At 38.3% G+C, this 25,491-nt stretch overlaps 1 protein-coding gene across 1 annotated transcript in view; it reads right to left on the bottom strand.

Annotated features, from left to right (window-relative positions):
* KCNQ5 (potassium voltage-gated channel subfamily Q member 5) overlaps positions 1-25,491 on the bottom strand; it is a 250,172-nt gene that overhangs the window by 45,082 nt on the left and 179,599 nt on the right. Inside the window, exons 3-5 of the mRNA XM_072333173.1 lie at positions 20,127-20,253; positions 2,426-2,601; positions 1,885-2,010 (exon numbers count right to left, since the gene is read on the bottom strand). Of these exons, the coding sequence (XP_072189274.1) occupies positions 1,885-2,010; positions 2,426-2,601; positions 20,127-20,253 (429 nt within the window). The remainder of the gene's footprint in view (positions 1-1,884; positions 2,011-2,425; positions 2,602-20,126; positions 20,254-25,491) is intronic.

The raw sequence follows: 25,491 nt of genomic DNA, 5'->3' as shown, positions 1-25,491 counted from the left end.
ACAGATGCACTACAACATGCCACCTGTATGACCTACAGAGGGCATCCAGCAGGACTCACTGCCAACCAAAACAGGAAAATGCTGTTTGCAGACTACTGGAGACTGGGTACCTAAAGGGAAGATCACTGGCATCTCAAGCCAGATGCTTCACAACTATGCCTATGCAGATTGGTCAGAAAGCTGTAAGCCAAACCTGGACCTCAGCTTTTGGAGAAAGTGAACATCCTTCTGCTTGCAATGAATTATTATAGTTACAGACAGAGAACCCACAAAATAAACAGTTGTGGTGAGACCACGGGCAAAACCTATTTTGATGGCTTTAGCCAACGTGAATCTTATGTGTATTCACAATACAGAATAGAAGCATGTATGCTATTAGAGATTTTGCCTTGACACTCCTAAACAAGTTCCAGGGAAAAAAAATTGCTGTCCTTTTGTAGATGTACAAATAAGAACCATTAGGTCTGGCTTTTCCTACCTCCCCAGTTTTGTGCAGGAGTACAACAATACAGTCACAAGGGAAGATATGTAACAAGCGATTTTTCCTAGGATGAACAAATTTCAAACACACAGGCTAGTTATACTGGTAGGAAATGACCCTGGCCTTCACTCAGAATGTAAATGAAACTTATTAAAAATACTTCTCAAAGATTCAGTGCATTTTAGAAAAGGATTTTGAATAAGTCTGCAAATACCACTGAATCCAACTAGTGTCCACTTTAGCAGAGGATCTGATGTGAGAAAACTTCATTTCTGCATCTCTCTGATCAGGAAAGGTGGCAGAGGCTGCTTCAGCTATCATGCTTATTTATGGAAAACTAATGATTGTTCTTGGTTATGTCAGCATTAATGATCTCATAGGCATCATTCCTCTATCCAGACACTATCAGAGCTCATGGTGTTTGTTCCACTGAATCAGAAGGACAAAAAAAAAAGAATTCCAAAACAACAAGCAAACCCCTCCCCATTTGTTTTACTGCTTGGCGGTAGCTCTGCAATAGCCTTTTTGGGGCAAGGATTCTAGCTCCTGTTCAAGTAACTCTCACATAATACAGAGGTCCAGCTCATTACAAAGCATATTTTAGCAAAAAAAAAACCAAACCAAAACAGAACAAAAAACACCCAACCAAACAAACAAAGAAAGGCTTTACATTGGGTCATAAAAGAATAAACCAACTACTTAGATACCTAGATTGGCATTACTTCATTGTTCATTTAAAGCCCAGTTTACTTAAACGTATAAGCATTCATATAATCCTCCTACTTTTGGAAAAGCAGTCAGGCATGTACTTACATCCCACAGATTTCAACAAAGTAGTTGATTTGATAGTTAAGCAAGACCTTAAACGCTCAACTAAATCAGGGCTTTTACATCTCTAAAAAGCACTGCTGAGCCAAAATAAGAATAGTTATTCTTGCTTTTTGTCCTCAAGGCACAGGGAAGAAGAAACAACTTCATTCTAAGGTCAGTGAAGAAACAGTTCCTTTCACTGCAGAGCTGATGTAAGAATCTTATTCCCACTTCCCTGACACTTCTTGCTCTGCAGCTTATAGCTCTCATTTGGATCGACGCAGCTCCTTGTGGGACACTACTACAAAATGTATTTCTGAAAAGATCTGGTTTAAAAAATAAAATGCTTTCTTCTATTGGAGGTCCACTGATCTGATCTGGAGCAGAAACTCACACACAGCTGTTCTGCAGGATGGAGTAAAATGAACTATGGATGTACAAATTAATAGCTGGAGTAGGGAGACTTTGGGACCAGCTTTCTGCCAGTGGAAACAATTTACTGAACATCTCACTAAGTTAAAATCAACAGCAGGTTAAATCCAAAGCACTCTAGCATACTCACAAAGCAGAGCGTATTATTTTTGTGTACTTACTGTGCCCCACCAGAGAGCATCTGCATATGTGGAGAACTGATTATTTGCATCTTTTTCCACCAGATAAACCAGGAAAGATGAAAAGATGAGTACTAAAAATCCTATGTACCAGGCTGTGATTAATTCCTAGATAAAACAAAGCAGAGATTAATATACATTTGAATGGTTGAACAGAATGGCATTTTGAGAAAGACAGTGAAAATATCTATGTCCTGTTTTTGTATTTGAGTAGTTAAAAGTCAAATGCTTCCCTGCTGAGCAAATTTTCTCTAAAAAATGGGCCAAATCTACTCCTTTGATGCTCCGGGAACTTTACCAATGTATGTAGAATTACAGTAGAACGTCAAGACCAACATTTTCAACACATTCCCAAAACCTTTTCTTATTTAATATGGCCTTGCATAAATGTATCAATGCTCAATACAACTGATGTTATTTCAGGAAATTCTAGATATTCTGCTCAAAATTGATTAGTATTTATCTCCTTGGACTCATGCTGAATCCAGTGAAGACCTCAAAACCAGCGCTTACGATTACATACCTTGCTATGTGCATAAACTACTGAACCTAATAATTTCCAAGTGCCTCCTCTTCGGTCCATGCGCACCATACGAAGGATCTGTAGGAAACGAAGACTTCTCAGTGCTGATGTTGCAAAAATGTTACCCTGAGTTTTTGCAGAAACAACTGCTATTGAAGCGATGAGAACAATGATGTCTGAAAGAAATACATTATAGAAAACATTAATGTCCACGTACCAATCAATAACATGTATTGTTCATGAGCTGACAGGGGACAAAAGAGAGACTATGGGTGGGAATCCAAAGCAGTGAATCCTGTTTGAGAGAGGGATGTGAAGTGAAGGCTGGAGTCAAAGTATGTCCTGAGAGATCCCTAGGGTGAAAACTGATGGCAGTCATTTTGAAAACATATGAATAAAAGGAGCAGATTTGAAGGATCCTCATGTTTGAACTTTGAAGACTGGTGTAGTACCTGAACAAATTAGTAGATGGTCTTGAATGTTTTCCCCTTTCACATAGCAACTTTACTATTGAAAAGCAATAAAATAAAATAAAATAAAATAAAATAAAATAAAATAAAATAAAATAAAATAAAATAAAATGAAAGAAGAAAATAGAGCAGCCTCAGTGGTGAGATTCCATTGGAACCAGACCTATTGGTTTCCTGTGAGTACAAACACTGTTCAGGCATATAGTTTCTGGACCCAACTGCTCTGATGTACCATTTCCTGGAAAGGAAAAAATATAGTGCTGGGCACTCAGAAGCATTCTTTCAGTTGGCAGCCTGGCAAGATTTTTTTGCAGTCTAGCAAGTGTTAGGATTTATTTCTTCAGGTCACAGATTCAAGCTGTGAGAGCGAGTTTGTTCTGCATGAACTAATCAGCCAACTGCCCTTTGAGCCAGAACGGCATTTAAAGAGAGATGAGAAGATAGTAGCGAAGGCACATGGATACTGTGAGAAGGAACAATGTTCTTTTGTGCTGATAGGGGCAGACATAATAGTATGCAGAGAGTGGAAAAGGACAGAGCAAACTGTTACTTCACCACCTCATCATTAATTTCCCGACCTTTAAAAGCTTAAAGTCTTTTTTAAAGTCTTTTTTTACATGGTTCAAATCTGAAGATTTTGTGCTGTTTCTATGTTATTATGCAAGAATAATCTAAAACCACATCCACAGATAAGAATTTCATGCTGATATGAGTTTTACTTCTTTTGTGTTAGGTATAAAACACACCTTGTGCCAAGATGGTTTTGTCATCTTACCATACTACTAAGGGTACAGACACTTTTGTGGTACAAGGAGTGTCCTGTAAAATTGCACAAGCCTTTGCCACAAGTCAATAAAAGTTTACATCAGTTCATAACCAACTGGGTAATCTCACAGGAGAAAACAATCCAGGTCAAATAAACACCTAGACCCTACTTCTGGCTCAGGAAGTCTCAAAGTAACAAGGCAATAGAGGCTGACAGATATTACTACATGGTTGTCCTCTTTGTGTAATCTTCCCTAACCACCCATTACTGGCTAGTGTCGCTGTTGGACAAGTATACCAGCCTAGGCTGACCTTCTGCTTGTCTTCTGCTCTGACATTTTATAGTGCCTTTGTCTTCTACATAGATGGATCATATTTGGCTACCATATAGTTGGCTACTGTAAAACTGAATTTGCTTCTAGATGTAAATCTAGCAAGTTTAGAGAGCCAGAAGTAGATAATATATTCTGGGGTGTCTCCGCACAGTGCAGAGCTCAAGAGCATAGTAACCAGATACAGCAGGTCTGGGTAAGAATTCAGAAACAGGACAATTGATCGGAAAAAGTTACAGATATCATCAATCCTAATGGAAACCATAAAAAGAAGTGTGGTAGGATTCAGCTCCATGTTAAGACATTTGAAGTCTTAAGCTGTGAATCAGGTGCCTAAATACCCCATGCAGCACAAGGCAACCACGTCAACTAAGCGTGGTGTGCTAACCCTTAGGAAGGCTCCTGCTGACTGCTCAGCTGACTTGTGCTCAGGGCTTGGCACAAAAAGAGGATTGTTTCATCTGCCTGAATTTATTTGTCCGGTGCCATTCGAGATGCCCTAAGGTATCTGAGACATCCACTAGGTCCAGTAGATATGCCCTCAGACTTGGGAAGCCTGTGCCCTTTTGGAGAAATAGCTGGAGAGCAGGGAATATCATGTAACAGAGGACACCTCAATTTATCCTGCTGAACTAAGCCCTAGATCTTGTCCGACTGAAAGTATGGATGTGCAGCACATACATACCCACCTACAAGCAATCTTCTATATTTAGGAGTGTTTATCTGTATCTGAGCCTCATGTAGGGTGTGCAAAAGAGCTGTGAGCAATATGGACTGTGTTGAAGAAGGAGCATCTCTGGTTAAAAGAACGCCACATTTAGCTTGGCTTGAACCACACTGTCCTGAGCACACCAGCAATATAGCAGCCATTTCTAATTAGTGGGGGGAGCTAAAAGGAAATCAGACATCATCAAAAAACCTGTGTGCGCTCCAGAAAAACAGTCTTAGAACTTAAAAAATATCATCCAAATATTAGGAATTATGTTTTTGGTCCAGAAATGATTTATGTGCTTTTGGAGAGCTTTGGTTTCCCTCAGCTGCTTTGAATGTGACTTTCTTTTAGAAAAGCAAATGATTTGACACTTTACTTATTCTTTCCCATACCAGGAATTCTGGCAGCTTTTGTTATAACAGTGCAAAAAATTCAGATTAATTCACCTCTCCCAGCACCGCACAGCATCTGCTGGGAACACCCGGTCCTTCTGCCCCACTGAAAGTCTCTGATCCCTTCTGACTATGTGAGATGAAAATGCCAACAACAGCATAGCTCATTTCCCCCTCTCTTTAGTATTGGTCCAAGGGAGTTGCCAACTCACATAGACCTTCCAAGATGGAAAGCAAAGATGAAGAGAGGCAAAGTGGTGAGGAAGGCATGGGGGAGCGGATGAACAGAAAATGCATGGACGTGCTTCAAAACAGTTGGAGGAGGAAAGAGAGCCTTCCCAGTCTACTGGTGTTTCTTTCACACCTTTCTCATTTTCTTCACCTCTTCACAATACACTCTGCCTCGAAAAAACCTCCTCAAGCTGGGAAGGAAAGAATGTCCATTTCCAAAGGCAGCCCTCCCTGGCTCTGTTTCCTTGGGGGCAGGCAAGCAGATTATTTCAGTGTAGTTTAACTTGCCAGGAGCAGGTGTAAGATAAATCAAAATAAACCTCTCCTGGAATGAAAGCAGAGTCCGAACAAAAAGTTGCAATGGTTTAAAGTCACTTCTGAATATGTCAAATTTGCTTTCTTATTTAAGCTTATCTGCACTGGAAAATAACAAGTTGAATATGATTTTTTCTCCACTACGTTTTTATCCAGCATAGCTCAAGTGTCATTTCCTTTGGCTTACAGGTAAAATCTCCATGGTATTTCTGTATTTTAGGAAGGCTTTAAGAAAATTCTATCAATATTTCCTCTTTTCTTTTACGGACAAAACTGGAAAATCAAGAACTAAAAAACAAAGCCAGAAAGTGGTTTATGGGCAAATTATTAATTTTATAGAAGTAAATAGAAGTATCTCAATTAACTGAACTTGAACTTATGATTCATTCTACGTTGCTGTAAAGCACCAGAAAACACTGAGATGTGAATGAATAATGGGCGGTGTAGTTCCAAATATCCCTTGTCATGACTTACTATAAGATAGATGCTCCTGAAGCACACTTATTTCTTTATTTCAAGCTACTATTTTAGGATCTTCCAAACTTTAGCCATCTCCTCAGCTATGAGGAAGGTTTTATTCAATATTTAGAAATATCTCTTAAATTACTATCTTTGCAGATAGCGTCTTCCCTCATTAACTCCAGTCTGAGATTCTGGATCTTACTGGCAAGGTTTGCAGTGGTCAGTTTTGAACACTTTCAAATTAAATTTCACACAAAGTATTCCTTCATTTCAGACCTTTCATCCAATACTGCTCAAAACTCCCAAGATCACACAGAAGCTTTCTTAGTAGTAATTTGGCAAAAGCTTTTTCATTTGACACTCACTACATTAACACCCGATGAGCCCAGAAAAAAAGAAAACCAATGAACCTAGAATTATGTGTGTAGCATATTACATTTTTATATTGTCCAGTCTCATCAAAATAGTCACAAGTGGATGAAGCCAAGTAATGCAAGAACCTGAAAAGCAGCAACAGCTCATGAGGTATGTGCCAAACGGAGTTCCCCACTTTACAGAGGAAGACTGACGCTGGGCTAGCTTACCCTGCTCAAGCACAGCCAGAAACTTGTGGCCATATGGGTTGCTGATAGATACATCGCTAGCATTTCTAAACTGTATGTACTTCCAGTGGTCAGAAACTGACCAAGAGATTCCTAATACAAAAAACAGGCCTCACAAATAATCATAATGGGTTGTTTTATTTGTCATGGCTTTTTCAATACAATGTCCCTATTCTGAGCTTTTTGGATGCTTTAAAATTTTACAGCACTGGTTAAAAAATGTGATGGGAAAAGATAAAAGGGTGAGCATGGAAACCTTACTGAAATATCCCAAAGCCTTGATATGGCTTCAGAGCAGCCCTAAGGAGAACAATTTGGGAGTGTTGGTTGATGAAATATTCAACATGAGCTAGCAATGTGCGCGTGTAGCCCAGAAGGCCAACTGTATCCTGGGTTGCATTAAGAGAAGTGTGACCAGCAGGTTGAAGGAGGGGATTCTGTGCCTCTACTCTGCTGTCATGAGACCTCATCTGGAGTACTGTGTCCAGTCCTGGAGCCCCAAACACAAGATGGACTTGGGGTTGTTGAAGTAGGTCCCGAGGGGAAATGGTTTTAAAGTGGAAGAGGGCAGATTTAGACTAGATATTAGGAAGAAATTATTTACTGTGAGGGTGGTGAGGCACTGGAACAGGTTGTCCAGAGAGGCTGCGGATGCTCTCTCTCCCTGAAGGCACTTAAGACCAGGCTGGATGGGGCTTTGAGCAACCTGTTCTAGAGGGAGGTGCCCATGCCTACAGTAGGGGAAGATGGAACTAGACCATCTTTAAGGTCCCCTCCAACTGAAACCATTCTATGATTCATTTTATGATTCATATACCATCATCAGGGCAATCTCTAAAGTTACAGGAATGATATCAGGATGGTGTTAGGAAATCACAGAATCACAGAATCATTTGAGTTGGAAGGGACCTTCAAATGTCATCCAGTCCAAGTCACCTGCATGTAATTAATGACCACCCCTCACCTGCTCACAGCTCATACATACACTCAAACTGCTATACAAACCTGCAGTTTCTCTCTTTTTCTTGCATCTTCTTCAATGTATTATGAAATAAAAAGATAGTGTCTGCTTTTTCTGCATTTAAAACTTTGCCTGCATTTAATACTGATGGGTTGGAATGACCTTTCCTTCTAAATAAAAATATCACTTTGTACTTTGAATTTTAATCGAACACTATGGCACACAATTAACACAACACACATTCTGGAGTAGTGAATTCCAGCATGTCCTGATACAGAAAGATAACAAAAACTATTTTCAATGGGGTCTATCTGATACTGATATCAACTGGCTGTTCAAGGCAGTTGAAGTATTTCCTAATGATTAACATCTGCAGCAATATAGGAAAATAAGGTCTCTTTCCTTCTTTCTTTTTTTATTTTATTTATTTATTTATTTATTTATTTTCAGATTCTTAAATTTATACGAACTCATCTACAGGAACAGCAGACTTTTTCAAAGCCAGTAACATATCCAGTCTTGGTGTACCTTATAATCCTGTAGGTTTCCCTAAAAAATAAAGGAAGACATTTATAGAGTTTAAGGCAGGCTTCTGAATACCCAAACAGAGGGGCATTCAGAGAGGAAAATAATTGTATCGTTATTCATTGAACACTTGTTGAGAAAGGTCACAGAATGGAAAAGGCTACAAAATGCTTTTAGCTTCAAACATGGGATTAACCACTTCCCTCTACTGGTTCAAGAAGGCAAAGAATAAAATCCAGCATTAGAGCATGATGCAATAGTTAATTTGTAAAGAGGCAAACTGTAATGTTTTTGCCAGGTGGCAGTTCCTTTGCTCAGTGAATAGTCCCACTGCTACAAAATCAGAGGGATATTTCACATAGTTAAAGCAACAAAATCTGTCTGAATATGGGTTGAACTTCCAATGACCTCATCTAAACATTAACCTCAGAAGTCAAGAATTTTCAATATTTTTATCTCAAAAACATGCAAAATCTTTGTTGAAAAATAATTTTAGGATTGAATCTGGAATTAAATCTCCAAATAGACAGACAATTGAGACTGCAGTAAGAGAGATGATGGATGTTATCATATACTTTTTTAAATTGTCACACTGGAAGGAGCAGCACTATTTATTGATAAAGTCCAGTTCATTTTGTATAAGACTGTCAAAATCTGCGAAGTAGATTTTTGGAGACTATTTAGAGGCATACAGTCTTTTAAGGTTACCTGAAATCACCCTCTGAAAACTGATATGATGTTGTTTTTAAGCCTATAAAAAATGATTTTGATGTCATCCACTGAATTATATCACCTCAACATCTCTAGAGTAATTTGTGAAGGGCAGGAAGCTGCGTTCTGCACTTCCCACTGAGTAGATTTGCAGAAACAAGACCTCAGCTTTGGAAGAAAACAAAAAAAAAAACAACAAACCCCAAACCCAACCCAAACAATACAAGATACTCTTGAGTTCTGCATACACTATAAATAATGGTGCTTAGTATCTTGAGTCCTGGCAGAATTTGCTCTCAGCAATGCCTGAATATAGGCTTTTCTTTTCTGGTCAGAGATCAGATCTCTCTGCTTGGATGCCAGACAGGTTATGATTAATCATCACCTACTAGTAAAAGTAATTGGCAGGATATCTTCAGGAAATTCTTGGGATAGATGACGCTGTTTGATTTTTGCAGATGTTGTTGTCACTCCAGCCAAAAGGTCTTTGGGTTTTCAAATATATGACACTCTTTGAATGGAAACTGTCTTAATTGTCCTCGCTGGCAAAACATGTTGGTGATTTTGCTTCCTGTTGTAATTGTTTTTCAAGATGTGACACTACTTGGTATTTTTAGAAGCAAGAAAGTAGAATAGGTTTGTGTACCAAGATCCTCTTCAGAGATAAACACAGATGAGTGTGAAAATTGACTTTTATTGCTGTAGAAAAACAGGAAGACAGGACTGCGTGGCAACGCACACAGAAAATTAAGAAATTAGACAAATGTGTAATACTCTCTAGGTACTGAAGTGGAATTCAAGAAAAACAGAAGTTACTACTTTTACTCTATTGATTTTTTTTTTCTTCTGACAATGGCTACATTAGTCACTGACTTCAGTTCTAAGGAGTGCACTAAAGCTGATCTGTGTGTAGAAACTCAGGTTTTCTTACTCATCAGCTGAGCCTTACTCCAGAGACAAAATCAAATGAGACAAATTGTCTCAAACCTTTCTCTTCATCTCTATTTTTCATTTGCAATGTACTGAAATCATATGAGTAAGCAAACTATTTTAATGTGAAATGAAAGCGGCTTCCTGGAAATATGGACATTTCTTTGGGATACAAGTTAATTTTACAGAGCCAAAGTGTGTCTGTTTAGACAAGCAGCTCGTCAACATGTTACCTTGCATTTTCTGGCTGAAACAAAATAGTAGGAATTGATAGTACTTATGATAAATTACACTAAATTTTTCAACATGCATATAAAATAACACAAACTCCAGGGAGACCTCATTGTGGCCTTCCAGTACTTGAAGGGAGCATAAACAGGAAGTGGAATTGCTGTTTACAAGAGTGGACAATGATAAGATAAGGGGGAATGGTTATAAACAAAGACAGGGGAGTTTTAGGTTGGAGATTAGGAGAAAGTTTTTCACAAGTTCCATGCTTCACACTGAAACAGGTTGCCCAAGGAGGCTGTGGATGCCCTATCCCTGGAGGCATTCAAGGCCAGGCTGGATGTGGCTCTGGGCAGCCTGGTCTGGTGGTTGGTGACCCTGCACATAGTAGGGTTATTGAAACTAGGTGATCGTTGGTGGTCCTTATCAACCCAGGCCATTCTATGATTATATGACTCTAAATACTGAAATTTAAATTGTAGTTATGGTTACAATTTTTGATTCAGTCCAGATAGGAATAATGATGTCAAATGTTCCCACATTACTCCTTTGTAGAGTTAGCAGTTAAGGTTCATAGCACTGTTGAGTACACACTCTTTCTGTGGACTGAATAAGTCCTCAGCAAACATCTTTATATTATTAACAGCTGGCTCAATAAATCTTAAAAAACAAGGGCCTCCTGCAAGCTAAGATTAACTTCAATTACCAGCCTTTCATGGATTTATACTTTATTAGCCTTCTCCAATCATTGATCCTAAAGTTATTGATATGCATCTTCCAAAAGGAAGAAAGCAGTAATGATTCAGCCTGAGCTTTATTTAACTTTAAGATAGGCCGACAGAAAGACATTTAAAATCCTATCTTTGTGTCCAACCACAAACTACGAGCAAAACATGCAGCTCCTTTCCATAAATCCTCACTTGCTCTGCCCAGTAACTGCTTCATGCCAGAGAAATTATACCCTACAAACACTGGGAAAGCAGCATTGGCCAGTCACTCTACTACATCTGTGGCTTTCCCCTGCATGGTAGCAGACCTTCCCAAAAAGGGCTGCTGCTGTGCAGGAAAAAACAGTGAAGACTTCTGGATGGAAATACAGCAGAATGGATGGTGATACACGTGCTTGATAAATAACCATGTTCATTAAGTCAGACTGTAAAAGACGGGTGAAGTTACAAGCAGGAAAAACACAGAATAACTGCAGGCATGGCAGGACGTGCAGTGAGAAAGGACTAAATAATTCAGGAGCAGTTAGTCAGAAGACAAGTATGAGATAGCAGATAGAGGTATGCAAACCAGCAAAAGACAAGAAGGCCTGGTGAACGCCTCCTGTTTACCCTTCCTTATAAAAATGAGATCAAAAGACAATTTATATCTGATAAAAAACAACAAAACATGCAATTGACCTGTAAAATTCATTGCCATGGGACATAAAATAATAATGAGAAAAAATTAATTGGACTGGATGTTTCACCATGAATTACTGGAATCAGGTTTTTCAGATTCCCATATAAGCGTGTCTGTCTGAGCTACAAGTATGAACAACCTGCTCAGGGGATACTGGCAGCAGCTCACATGTAGAAAAATACCAATCCTGTCTTCTGCCTAGCCTAGGTCAGCAGGGAGGCAGTGCTCTCTCTGTACAGTGGGCTCTTGCAACAAAGCAGGAAGAAACGTACAGGACCCATGTTTCCTTGCATGTTTCCAGGTTGTGTTTAAAGCAAAGGCAGTGCAGCAGTACAGAGTGGAAAGGCCAAAAACCACGGGAACAGAAACAGAGGGTGAAAGTAGACAGACAAAAACTAATTGGGAATGGGCAAGGAAAAATTAAGAGGTAAAGATGCTGAAAACGTCAGGGGAGATAAGCGTTCTCTGGGGGAGAGGAAAAGTCTGTAGGTGGAGAGAAAGGGAATCTGTATAGCTGAGTTAGGTGCTGAAGGTAGGAATATGGCCTCTCTGTGTCACCTGGAAGAGATAAGTTCCTTGTGCTTTCTGAGCCTTCCAGAGACATGCACCTCTCCCTCCTGACTGATCACAGCTTGCATTCCTAACCTACACAGCTATCTCAGATGGCTGCACAGGCAGCGTGAATACCTCCAGCGACTTCTCTGCTTCCATAAATACAGAATTTACTGCATTTTCCAACCACCAAGCTGCCTTCACGTGTGGGTGGAAAGCCCACAAAGGACTACAGTGCCAGCAAGATGCTTTATTTTTGGAGAATACAAGTGCTATAATCCTGAAGAGAAGCAGGAGTGAGTACAGTACTAGCTCCAGCTTTCTCAGTTTCCCCCAGCTGGCTGGAAGGGGTGACTGATTAGCACAGGACTGTGTCTGATGGTCATTGTGACCTTCCACTTTGTTTGGGGTATGTGCAATCCCTTGGGTATGTCTGAAATGAAGCAGGCCCAAATGTGGGTCTCAGGAGCAGGTTGAGGTGGCAGTGGTGGGCCTGGGTCATGTGGCTCTTCTAACCCATGGCTGTTTTCCAGACTGTCTCTTTCTGTGGTGAGAACAGATGGCTCTGCCAGGCACTAAGCACTTACACCATTTTGGAGCTGATGTGTTCAATTAACATAGGTCTAGTGGACACATTCCCTAGATCTCCTGTAGACAGCATTGTCACCTCCCAGTGGAAATGTAAAATCTTTACTTTGGAGACTTTAAACAAAACCTTAAAGGTAAAAAAGATAGTTTTTCTTTAAGAGGAGACTTCATGTTCTAGCATCCTGGTGCTGAGGGGTGGGTAGGAAGGAGAGGAAATTAACATGTGCAGGACATGCCCAATTTGATTTCTAGAATTATGCAAATATTTCTACATAGCTGTCTTAAACTTGGGATATATTCAACTCCGTTACACAATGAAACAATGTTGTTACACTGTAAAATTCTTCCTAATTGCTCTATTTAACACAGCAGCTGTAAAAAGGAGAAATTTAAAACCTGTATTTTTTCCTCCCGTACACAAGTTCTTTTTCTTTTTTTTTTTCAGCAGCAATTTGAGGGCAACCATGCAAGGCACAATCGTTAAAGAGACTGCTGTAATTCCCACTGGACTATTGTGCCCATCAAGCTTCCAGTCCCTTAGCAGCACTGGTGGCAACACACAGCTCTCCAAAAGGATGGAAAAGAATGGAAACATCTGTGTAAACTAACATTCTTCAAGCCTTCTAATCACTTACAAGCTTACTGCAAGGCAGGATGAAGACATCTGGCAATCAGTTTGACTATGCTGAAGGTAACACTGGGCAAAACCTGCATTTATAAGCCTGCATCTATAGCCCTCTTTTAGCTCACACACTGATGACTCGAATAGAAATATATCAGTCTTCACAAAAGGCAGCAATAAAACAAAAAACTATTAAAACAATATTAATTATAATGCAACTCAAACTAAAAACAACAAAGAGGCTGAAAGTCATACAGTAAACATAAGACAGAAGCATACTGCCCGATACTATGTGATGCAGGGTGAATATAAAAGAAACAAAGTGCACACAAAGGTTTTGTCACTCATTCCAATATTGCTTTAAAACCATTCTAGAAGATTCCTCCGGTACATGCCAAGCAGATAATCCCCCTGAGACTTCTTCACATTTTGTCATCAGTGCTCAGAGTGTGGGGATGGGATATCACATGAGAAAGCCTGTTTCTTTTTCAGCAAACACCTGCAGGAGTAGTTAAATGTGGCTCAAATGAACCAAGATGTATGGTGCCAAGGGATTAGCATTGACATTTATGTTCAGATGCTGCTTCAGCACCCCTAAATAAGTGTCAGCTTGTTAGTATGAGGGCTGCTCTGAAAGTAATGACTCCTGTTTTATTATGTTGGTCCATGGCTTCAGAGGCGGATTCTGGTGGTATGGCAGTAGAGGCTGAATCTTCCCATCAGTATTCTTTTACATTTTATTGCCACGTGACAGATGACAGCAGAGACACCCAACATAGTGCCTGACATGGAAGTGCATATGAAGCAAACATGGAATTGAATTCCTCCATATATAAAAAATGTCACTCACTGACTTTCACTGACACTTGCTGATCATTTGTAGAGACCAAGCAGTAGATGTGTGCACAGTGAGGCGGTGGGTGGTGTGTTTCAGCAGTGGTGACAGTGATGTGAATGACAAGCCACATTCTAGTTGGTCAAACAGATTTTTACGAGCATGCCATGCAGGCTCTTTTTCACAACTGGCAAAATGCATAGCTAGTGGTGGCGACTGTAAAAAATAGTGTTTGTAGCTGAGAATTTGATCTATCTAATAGTGTTTCTGTGCTCTTTATAAATAACCATTGTTGTTTCTATATAAATTAATAGGAGACATTACTTTTGGAGCATCCTGTATAACACAGAGCATGCTTTTGAAATATAGTGATACCACAACCTAGTGATTTCACCAAGAAATTGTACATATACTAAGGACAGAGTAATGGGCAGGAGCAGAAGTACAAAATAGCTAATGTCTACTTTAATAGGATGCCATTATGAACCTCTTTGGAAATGTTATCCAATTTCTGCCTGGAGAGCATAATTCACTGTTACAAAAGTAAAACGTTTATAGCCACCGAAGGAGCAGTTCTTCTCAAAGAGAAGTCAGGGGAAGGAGCTGACAATGATCACATATGGAAGTTGCAAAGAATGTCACGCTACCAAAGCAGCTGATGTGCAGCATGATAGCTGAGAAGATGCCAAGAAAAATGAGTATTTCCTTCAGTCAGTTATGCTCTGACATATTCCCTCACTTCATTAAAATTGTGTTTTCTAGATGCTGTGAATGATGGAATTTAAAAACAAATCAGCTACTTTACTGTTTTTGAGACTCCATATGCTGAGATAGGCAGGTAAGTGGCTTTGGAACAATCATGCCTGTCTCTGAACATTTCACACCCCTGCTTACGTTAAATTATTTTACTTTGGATTGGAGGAAGATTTACACATATCTGAGATAAGTTGAGCAATTTATCTATTGGTACAATGAGAACTCAGCTTAGTAAGGCAGCACGTGAATACCTCAAATCAAATGAAGGAAATCAGTGAAAGTATACTTATAGACTGGGCAAAAGTTACTTATTGTAACTTTCCGAGTCATTGAAGCCTTATGACTCACAAGAGGCACTGGAAGTTCTGTAATATGTATTTATAACACACAATATTTTATAGCACATAATATATAATAATAATTCAGAATACTTATATATGTAGATTTTGAGAAATTAAAGAATGTGAGATCATAAATCATTTGAAACATTCCATAAATAATTTACAGAATCTGAATGAATGTGTACAGACTATTGTAGTGGGTTAGTCATGTGATAGTGACCTCAGGAGACTTTCCCAGTAAAAATGAATGAATTAGGAATCATTGAACATTCTAGTACAGGTACTAACTTATATTAGTCTTATTTGGAATGGAAACAACCACTCAATACTTGAGAAAATATTTTCAGTAGCCTTCTAAGGAAGCAAGTCTAACATCACCAATACTTTCTTTATAGTAAGAGGTCTGTGGCTCTTAACAGACAAGTTTTATCATAACATTGTATTTCTTTTGTGATTCACTGCTGTCCTTCACAATCCTATGCTCTAATTCACTTCATTCATACTAGTGTGGATCTCTTCTAATTTGCACTACCAGAACCCTGTTTTTTATAAATGTCTGATTGTTCTTTGGAAAAGCCAAATCAAAGCTTCTTCCATAGCAGATGAGTACGACTGACCGGTAAACCACCATCTCCCTCTGGACTAATTGAGAGTTACTTACTGATGTTTGGATAACTTCACTAAGGGTGAGGGATGGTAATTTCCTGCTCCAAATCTGACCTAACAAATATTTACTCTACTTTATCTAGAATCCAGAAACTAGATTATTAGCTGTTCTATATGACTGGGAGAAAGGGTCCTTCTTATTTTGATGATAAAAAAGATCCAGCTTGAATGTAAAATAGCTTTCATGAGGGAAGAGGAATTGATGTAAATAATCTTGATTTCAGTTAATCAATATTTTTCAATGAAAAATCATTTAACAACAACAACAAAAAAATCATTAGTCTTACTGACTTTTTTGACCATCAGCAGATGCACAGAACATGCTCAGCCCTCTTATAAAAATATCAGTTCTCAAGACTCATGAAAATGGAATGTGCCACTACCTCAGAGCTCCTTGGGGGGAAAGAAGAGAACATAAAACACAGTTGAGTCAGGTTGCCTAATCCATGTTGGTCACTTCTCTGCTCAAAATAAAATGATAGTGATATAGCAGTGAAATCAAAACCCATGTCAATTAACAAATATAGGCTGCTTAATTCTTTAACGCATTTCAGAAAGAAATTTCAGCATGAACGCAGCAGCAAGGACTGTCAAATACGAGTACATTCCATTAAATATTAGTTTTAAAGCATAAAGAGTGACTATTCATTGCATATAACTATGGCTGCTGAAAGCATCCAAGGAATTCTGTTTCCAGTCTGAACACTAGTTCTGTCAGCACGTTTTCTGGAATGAAGTGGGCAGGGTGTTCCTGAGATGAGTTCAAGTGGGGCTGGCAGGAGATGTCAGGAAAACACCCCAGGAAAGACTTTGCTCCTGCTGGAACTTGGTATGGTTGGGGTTTATAATGAGATGCAATGTGAAATGTGTCTCTTTGGTCAAGCATATGCTTAATTACAGACAATCACTGGGTTATTTAAAGTTCAAATTATAGCAGAAAAGGACTGCTTACATTGTTTATCATGAGCAGCACATTTACTATCTGGCTGCATTTAAACAGTATTATGTATCTAAATACCAAGGCACAAAACACATCATGACATAAAGACATTGAAATAAAATAAAGGTTCTATAGATCTTGCAACACACGATATATAGACTTGTTTATAAAGATTTGACAGAAGTACCATATGATGGCTCGTTTACCACTTTAATTAACAAAAAATAGATCCAGTAACATTCAATTGCCACTGCTATCACTTAATGCTCTGAAATGTGGTTTGCCAGCCATGAAGTTAATGATTACAAATAATGAACTTAAGCTTCCTGTTGGGAATTCGCTCATTCTGCATCATCAACAGAATGTGAACTTGTGACACTTCCATCCTGCTATAGCTCGACAAGAAGTAAAACAGAAGCAGCTGTGGGGAAACTACTAACAGACTAACTGATAGCCATGAAGCATTTCACTAGCCTGGACCACCAGTAATCGTAGTTGTCCTGGAAAAATATTATATTACTAGAAGTGGGCAGATGAGAGTTTCAAAACCCAAATTTCAATTGAGAGTTTGTGTAAAGCTTAGGCTTTGAAATTCCTTGCTCAAGTCCTGCCAGCTACATGGATGGACTGAAGAATTTGTTTTCCATAACACAGACACACAGCAAGAGTGGGAGGGCAACTGAATTGCTCCTGAAGACAGAAAAATATCATGTACAATAATGAACAGCTACCTTCCCCTTAAACTACGTGTAATAGAGGTCATCACAGGCAGAAATTTATGAGAAAAACAGCAATTGCTAAGTAAATGCTGTTACAAACTAGAAAGGTTTTCAGAACCCAGCAAAACAAGGAACATATTTGGTGTAGTTACCTTACTAACGTGGATTTTGTGCAGAAGGTTAAAATAGTTTGTGAAAAAACGTTTGAATGGAAAAACTATTCTCCGCTATGGGAGGTCCTTTTTCAGAGCATTCAGATTGCAAAATAATGAGATATGCCACACTACTGAACCACAACCAGAGCTGATCTCCTGTGGACTTTGTAATTAGCAAAAACATGAAGGACCATCAGTACTTGCTTGCTGCTTGCAACCCCACGTAGCATGGGACTATTGCTATCTTGGTGCCTTTTTGGCCATTCTCAGAAAAAAAAGTATTTAAAGGCATTTTTAAAAGGGCTATCCAAATTATTAACTGATCAGCTGATAATGTCAGATATAGAGTGAGATACTTCAAGGGAACTGGGTCACTGAAGGGCAAGACAGAGGGGAAAGTTGATAGCAAGTACGTAAAGAAAAGTCTGGGAAACTCTCCAGAGCAAATCTACTCATTAACTCCTTCCCCACCAAATAAGAAGTGAAGCAATAGTAAGCCTCAACTACCCTTAACAGCCTATCTCAGTATTAGGATCCAGAGAGGAAAACCTTAGTAATAAAACATACAAATGAATATTTATTCCCATGAGCTCATAAATGACATACACAAGGATATTTAAAAATAATAACCCCATTCTTTCTTCTGAAAATAGAATTGTAAGAGATCAAAGGTTTATTCATCCCTTTTTCTTACCAAAAATAAAATGGATAGATTTGCTTAGATCTAAATGAGCTAAGTATTAATCTTAACACAGCCACAATTAATGCTCAGTCTATTAAAATTTCCATTTCTCCACTAACTGTTTCATTGCATGTTTCTGTTGTGTGTTTTCTGTAACTGAATTAATGTGAAATATGGTAAAGGTGTGGTACTGTAAGTTGGTAGTAAAGGTTGAAAACAGAAAGGAACATGCTGACATAACGTTTCATTATCTTCATCCTTTGATTTTTCTCCATTATCTTCTCCCCATCACTAATTTTCTTTCTCCCACTACATGAACAGCCTGGTTCTACTCTGGTTCTGTGGGCTTTTTTCCATAAAATTGTTTTTCCCTTGCTTCTCAAATTCGCATTCAGTCCTTATTGGTTCTGTGGCTACTTTCTGAACATTTAACGTCCACCAGCTTATTCACTGCTCAACCCACCTTTCCAGTGTACCTGAAGAAGGTCCCACCACAACTTTTAACCAAATCAGCATCTCCACTCTCTTGATATTTGAATGATACAGTATGTCATCATTACTGACCTACCCCACTAGGCTTTCAGTACTCTCTTCTAAGACAGCTCTCACTCCTGATATTTATGATTTATTTTTTTTTTTTTTCCCTAAAAAATGATTTCTTTTCTATCTTCTACTCTGATCCACATGCTACAAAGGACTGAGCTTTGCTGCTCTATCTGGCTCTAGCAATTGTCTTCAAAGCTATGAAGCCCATGGTGGCTTCAGGTGGCCTCTGTAGTAAGACCAGCACATTCTGACCTCTGCTTTAATAGAACACCCCCATTCTCACCTCTCTCTACTATGAAGAGTAACTTGCTCTCTATACAATTTCTAAAGCTGCTGCCTTTGTGAAGAAAGACACATTTGATTTTGGGGCAAGTGTGTGAGACCTGGCACCTAATGATCCTGGGTAAGATAACAGCACATCTTCCTTGTTGTCTGAACAGAACAAAGTAGATAAATTAAAGGCTGCTGAGGGAAAAGGTGTTTAGAGACAAGCTGAGAAGCAGCTCAGATCCAGAAGTTCCACAGGTGTTCTGTGGAAAGCATTGCCTCCATATTAATTAGAAAAACAATAAACCATCAAATTAATTTGGTTAGCCATTTGTGATTTCTGCTTTTATTGGGAAACTCATTTCATGCAGATTATTTTTTAAAATAAGGTTTTGACTGGCTGTGGGTCTATTTATCATTTACAAAAAGAATTTCCAGAGCAAAAGGGGAGAAAGAGACTCTTAGAACACCTGCAGATATTATATACTATGCAGAGAGTAGCAATGGAGGAATTTGAAATGCTGTGAGAAGACAGACTGATATTCGTTTCTTGGTAGGCTTTCAAATTTAATTAAATGTATGCATTTGTAAGTGCAAAAATTTAAATAAAAAGGACACATAATGTGTGTGTATATGTATAGCGTGTATTTGTGTATATAAAAGATGTCTAAAGATTTGTGGCCCTTAAATGCACACAACTCCCACAATTTTCAATGAGATCAGCTCTCAGCCTTTCATCATTCCAATACACAAGTCAGGTAAATGACACACATAGGAAAATGTCTTCTGGAGAACATAACACACGCTGACTGGTAATTAGAGACCTTCTGATTTTATATCTAGAGATGCTTTGGGTAGATGACAGTCAATGCAAAGCTATTTTGGATTTAAACCTAATGACTGTAAACTGAGTTCACTGGTTTTCATTTTGAAGCAAAACAGAAGGGAGGGCTTTTATTTTTATGTTAAACCAGAGTTGGGACACTCACCTATTACACAGAACGGTTTCCTTGCAAAGCGCAGTCTTCCTTGCCATCCTCGGTATCGACAACAGCATCCAGCAGACCAGATACGAATAATAAATTCCAAACCAAAGACAACAATCATGACAAATTCCTAGAAAAGGCAAATAAGAAAAATGTCTGTGATAGATAGCCAACATGGAAGCATTAAGAAACACTGTATGTGTCTGGCAATACATCTTTATCACCAGAAGATCCCAAAGCTAATCTTGGGATCCTGCTCCTCATCATGGTTGCTGGTAATACAGCCCCCAAAGTTTCCTGGGTAAACATCCAAGACTAACCTGCTACAATCAGCTACTAAGTAAGAAGCACAGAAGGGCTACATCCTACACATGCAGTATCAACTCAAAATTCTCCAGAGAACTTTGGATGTTGAGGATCAAACCACAGGTTGCTCATAAAGCTAGTGAGATATTATCCACATCCATAAAATTTGCTCTTATTTTGAAGGCTGAAATTTTTGGTAAATATTTCTTTGTGGTACTCCACAATAGCAGTAGATAGGTGAACTGACTGTGATGATGAAGCAGCAGTTAGGGAATCCATTTATTCCCAGGAGCAAGCTAATACATTCAACTGTAATTATATACAATGGGTATGTAACTGTTTGTAAGATAGCAAATAAATATTCATAATTGGCATAATTTTCCCTGGACAAATTTTGGTAAACATCCAGAAGTATTTCCCTCTTTGCCTAGATTGCATCACTTTCACATTGGAATCTTCTTCAAGACTGCTCATCACAATAGCAGCAACATGTTAATGGAAAAAAAAAAAAAAAATCAGTACAACAGTGAGATTAACAGAATTTTAGCAAGAAAAATTGGAGGATAATTCAGCTCTACACCTTAAGGAAATGTGAATCTCAGTAATAAGCAGTGATATAGTATCTACATACTGGTTCAGAATTATTAATTTGGATATTATTCTGGAATGCCATAATAAAGTTACAGGTTTTGAAAAGATAAAATTTGTGTGCCAAACACAAAGGAGAAAAACACTTGAAGGAGGTTTATCAAGAAGAAGCAGTTAATCAAGAAGAGGGCGAAAGCTGTTTCTTTATTAGGCAGCTGAATGTGTTTCTACATTCAGGAGAAAGTTGTCCCTTCAGCCAATTAATTTGTTATTCCTACAGATGAGGACTACTGTAGAAGCAATGGGAAAACAATGCAAATAAAAATAGAAATGCTTGCAAGGGTAGGGATGATGCAATATTGCCTTCTCCTCAATAAAGTGTTTGGATGTTTTTAGACTGTGAGATCCTAAAATTCTGGAAGCCAATAAGGCTAAAGAGATCACATATATCAACTCAGGCATTAATTTACCTGAACTAATGACAGTATTAATATTGTGTCATACACAAGCTTATGATTAATGGCAACACACTGAAATATTCTAAATTCAATTTGCTTTTTCTTCTCGATACCATAAAACAATTTGAAAACATAGCATTTCATCTTAAAATGGCAACTTGTACAGCTGCATGGCACTGGAAGATTTTTTAGGCCCTTGTTAGCATCTTCACTTCCAATTCTGTGAATCCCATACTGAATTCATAAACAAGCAAAATTAGATCCCTTTGCTAAAATGCAGCTAAAGAAAGCATTAATAACTTTTTTTTTTTCTTTTTCTTTTTTTTTTTTTTTGGAAGAAAAGAACACAGAGAAAAATGAGCGTGACTGTTTAAGGTTTTCTTTTTATTCATCTTTCGCAAAATTCCAATGTCTGAGCTGTTGCACAGCTTTAGAAAAGACTGTCTGCAAAGCTGAAAAAGTTCCCCGTGTAGTAACTGCATCTTGTGTGGTGCATCTCCTTGTATGAAATTCTGAGTAGGCCAAAACTAAAAAGAACAAGAAGACAAACTGAAAAAAGAAAAAAGAAAAAAAGAAAAAAATGGAAGAACATGAATTTTAGTTGTTTAACTACCACTTTCACAGCGTGAGTTGTTGAATCTGGTTTAAACATTGTTTGATGATGTCTCTGAGTTTACAGGGGTTGATAGCATGTGTCCAGGCCATTTGACATCTGATTCTCTGTGAAGTTACCGCTTTGGGGTAGGGGTAACAGACACTGAAGGAGGAGAGGAAACATTATCTTTTTCCAATAAAATCTTTTCCTTGTTACAATCACATCCTGTTTCATTTCACTATTGTTACTGGTTTTTCTAGACAACTTACTGTGCTTACAGACGTGTAAGGAACGCCTCCTTAAGTAAGCACCCTGAGATGCCATAGGCATCGTTCAGCCCATGTGGGCAGTGCTTGTGTGTGGGAGCTGATCTACACAGGCAGGAATGAGTCCTCCATCACATCCCAAACCCCAAGATTCCTGCTAGGCCTCCCCACTGGCATGAATGGAGAGTGCTTAATGATGCACAAAGGACTACTCTATAGCTTCATTTCTGTTAAATTAGTATCATAAAACTGCCAATAGAAGTTAAAAAGTGTTAATTTTTTGGTAGTTTAATATTCTGGATCCTATTAGTGCTATGCAGCTTTGCATTTTTCATCTTCACTACCATTAGCAATTACTATTTGCTGTAACACTCAGTTATGCAAAGATGAGCACAGTCATTGTATGCTGAAGGCATATTTGAGAGTTTTTTGCTGCATGATCTCCCCTTGGAGGTAGAAATTCCATTTTTCTGTCACCCACACATATATATACACACAGACATTTACCACAAAATGAGAACTCATGACGATAAATCGGCTCTGAGAAAGAAAAAAATGCAAGAAGCTATTTTTTTTTTTAAATTTTTTATTTTTTTATTTTTATTTTTTTTAGCAGGTGGAGGGTAAAAGTATCAGATTTGTTTCGGAAAAGCCAGGTGGAAGAAACGTCTTTGTTCACTCAATGGGAAAAATGGTTACAATTTCTAGCAACACCATAAACTTATGCACAATGATGGACTCTCAACATTAAACTTTCTGTTAGTTAAGGAAATTTTACAAACAGCAGCTGTAGTTACAGTAAGTGAGCTCAAGTATATTAAACATAACTCTGTGCACAGGAATGCAGATTTAAAAAATCCTGCATAAGGCTTTCCTACACACACCAAATTTCTGGAGGTGTTAAAGTACAGTATAAGACTGAATAACAGGGAAGTCACTGAATAAGGTAAAGATGGGATTTTGCACTAATTTTTGCACTATATAGCAATAACTATAGCAATATTTCAAAATGATCTTTACATCCTAGCCACCCCCTACTTCCTCAAACTGAATTTAGAAGGAAGGCATCATCATGAATGCAGGAAAAAGATTTTCCAGAAACTGTGAACACATTCAAACAGAAACTCTTCCTAGCATTTTATGGGTCTGTTTTGTACCGATGTTTTGGACTGGTTCAGGTTGAAACCAGAAAGAGAGAGAAACAAGTAATGTTTTGGCAATCAGTGCATTCACTCATAATGTAAAGACAAATCTCCGTCAAGGTTAACTCAGGCCAGGGAATAACTTTAGTTTTTCCTATAGCAGCTGTAATGTCCCAAGTTTTTCGGTTTGTGATGGACCACAACTGTAAGGATGCATCCCCAAAAGACCTTCTTTAAAATAAATAAATAAATAAATAAATATATATATATATATATAATTTGGAATGGCTTCTAATCATAAATCTAGGCTTTTAAATAACTTGTTTTTAACTTCTTAGCAATTGAAACATAAAATCAGAGTGTAATTGAAAAAGCATGTGATGGAATAAATCATTAGAACTCATACGACTCATAGGCTTGCTCTAGAAATGACACATTTGAAATATCTTTCTCCTGTGTATAATATGATGGAACATCATCAATTTTGATTCACTTAAGAGATAAATAATAACACTTTTACATCAGAATGGGAAAAATCTTCCATGGGTGATAAATCTGGCTTCATTCCATGTTTAGCATGGCTGAATTTGAACTGATGTGCAAGTTAACGGCCTAACACTTCCCTGTTGTTATAGCAAGGATCCCCTGGCCTTTGCTATTTCTTTCTTGTCCAATCTATTGTCATCCTTTCCAGTACAAGATGCATTTATCCTTGCTCCACAGTGATCTCAGCTGTAACTTTCCTGTCTGGTTTACACTCACAACTAGCCTCTATCTACAACCAGCATGGCGGATCCACCGGTACTTCAGAAAGCAGAAAGTCTTTCTTCCTTCTCAAAGCATAGTTCCTTCCTTCTCAAAGCATAGTTCATCCAGACTGATCTCTCATCCCGAAACATTTCTACATGCACAGCTTCTCTTGTCGTGGGGAGCTATGCATATGCAATAAGCAGGGTTGAAACACTTGGGCTTAAAATATTCAGTTATTGACATAAGGAATGGAAACACCAGTGTGTGCCCTAGGTCTTTTTTTACATCTGCATGTGCCTTGGTTGCTCTGCCACTGGAACAATGAGAGTTATAAAATAGAAGGAAAATAAGAGGTCATCCAAATCAAAGGTTTCTGTTAGCAAAAGGTCCTGCAGGACCTTTGTGCAAGGCAGCTACAGTGCGTGCTTTTGATTTTCTTATGTTTTGCCCACCTAATTAGAGTAACAAAGATAATTTGTTGAAATTGTCTACATTAGTATCCTTCTCAGGTTGTTTGCAATGATAAGCATTTTCCTCAGTGTACCATTAAAACGGGAAAAAAAAGTTTTTATCATAGCTTTCTTGTTCATTAACATAACTGTTTATTAAAACTTATAATAATTTGATGCATTCTTGCTGCTGAAATCAGGTGCCTGGTCTGCAGACCTTGAATTCATGCAATTAGAGTCATTTTCATGAGAAAATGACCAAAGTTGAGCACTCTGAGAAGTTCTTACAGGAGGATCCTGGTTATTTTGAAACATAAATAAGCCAGGTTTGGACATCACAAAGTCAACTGCTCTGCTGTTATTTTAATAATACTTCTTGTATGGAAATTGGGATATTATTTATTCCAAAGACTCCTGAAATAGGATAGTGGAGCTGCAGACTGCCTGCCTTGAGGTCACCAGAGAACAGGGTCTATAAGTGACATTATCAGGAGTCTAGGACACATACTTGAACATATTAAATTAATCTCCTGAAATAAGCTTTAATCAGGCTACAAGTGCTACCATACTGAAGACAATATCTCTGTAGTGTAGCTGCACTGCAGATACTCATCTAGTGTAAATCAGCAGCTTCTCAGTCAACACAACAGGGAGAATAGGAGGAATTAAGTCATCTGATAGCAGCTAAGGAGTTTCTGTTCCCACTTCCCTAAAAACACATCAACAGGGACATCAGGTGCCTCCAAATCAGCGGGAGAAGAGGAAGAATAAACATTTTCTCATCCTTTCATTTGTTGATGACTGTTTTAAGAAT

This window comes from Excalfactoria chinensis, chromosome 3 (genome assembly GCF_039878825.1).
Source record: "Excalfactoria chinensis isolate bCotChi1 chromosome 3, bCotChi1.hap2, whole genome shotgun sequence".
NCBI lineage: Eukaryota > Metazoa > Chordata > Aves > Galliformes > Phasianidae > Excalfactoria > Excalfactoria chinensis.
This window is presented reverse-complemented; position numbering and strand designations above follow the sequence as displayed.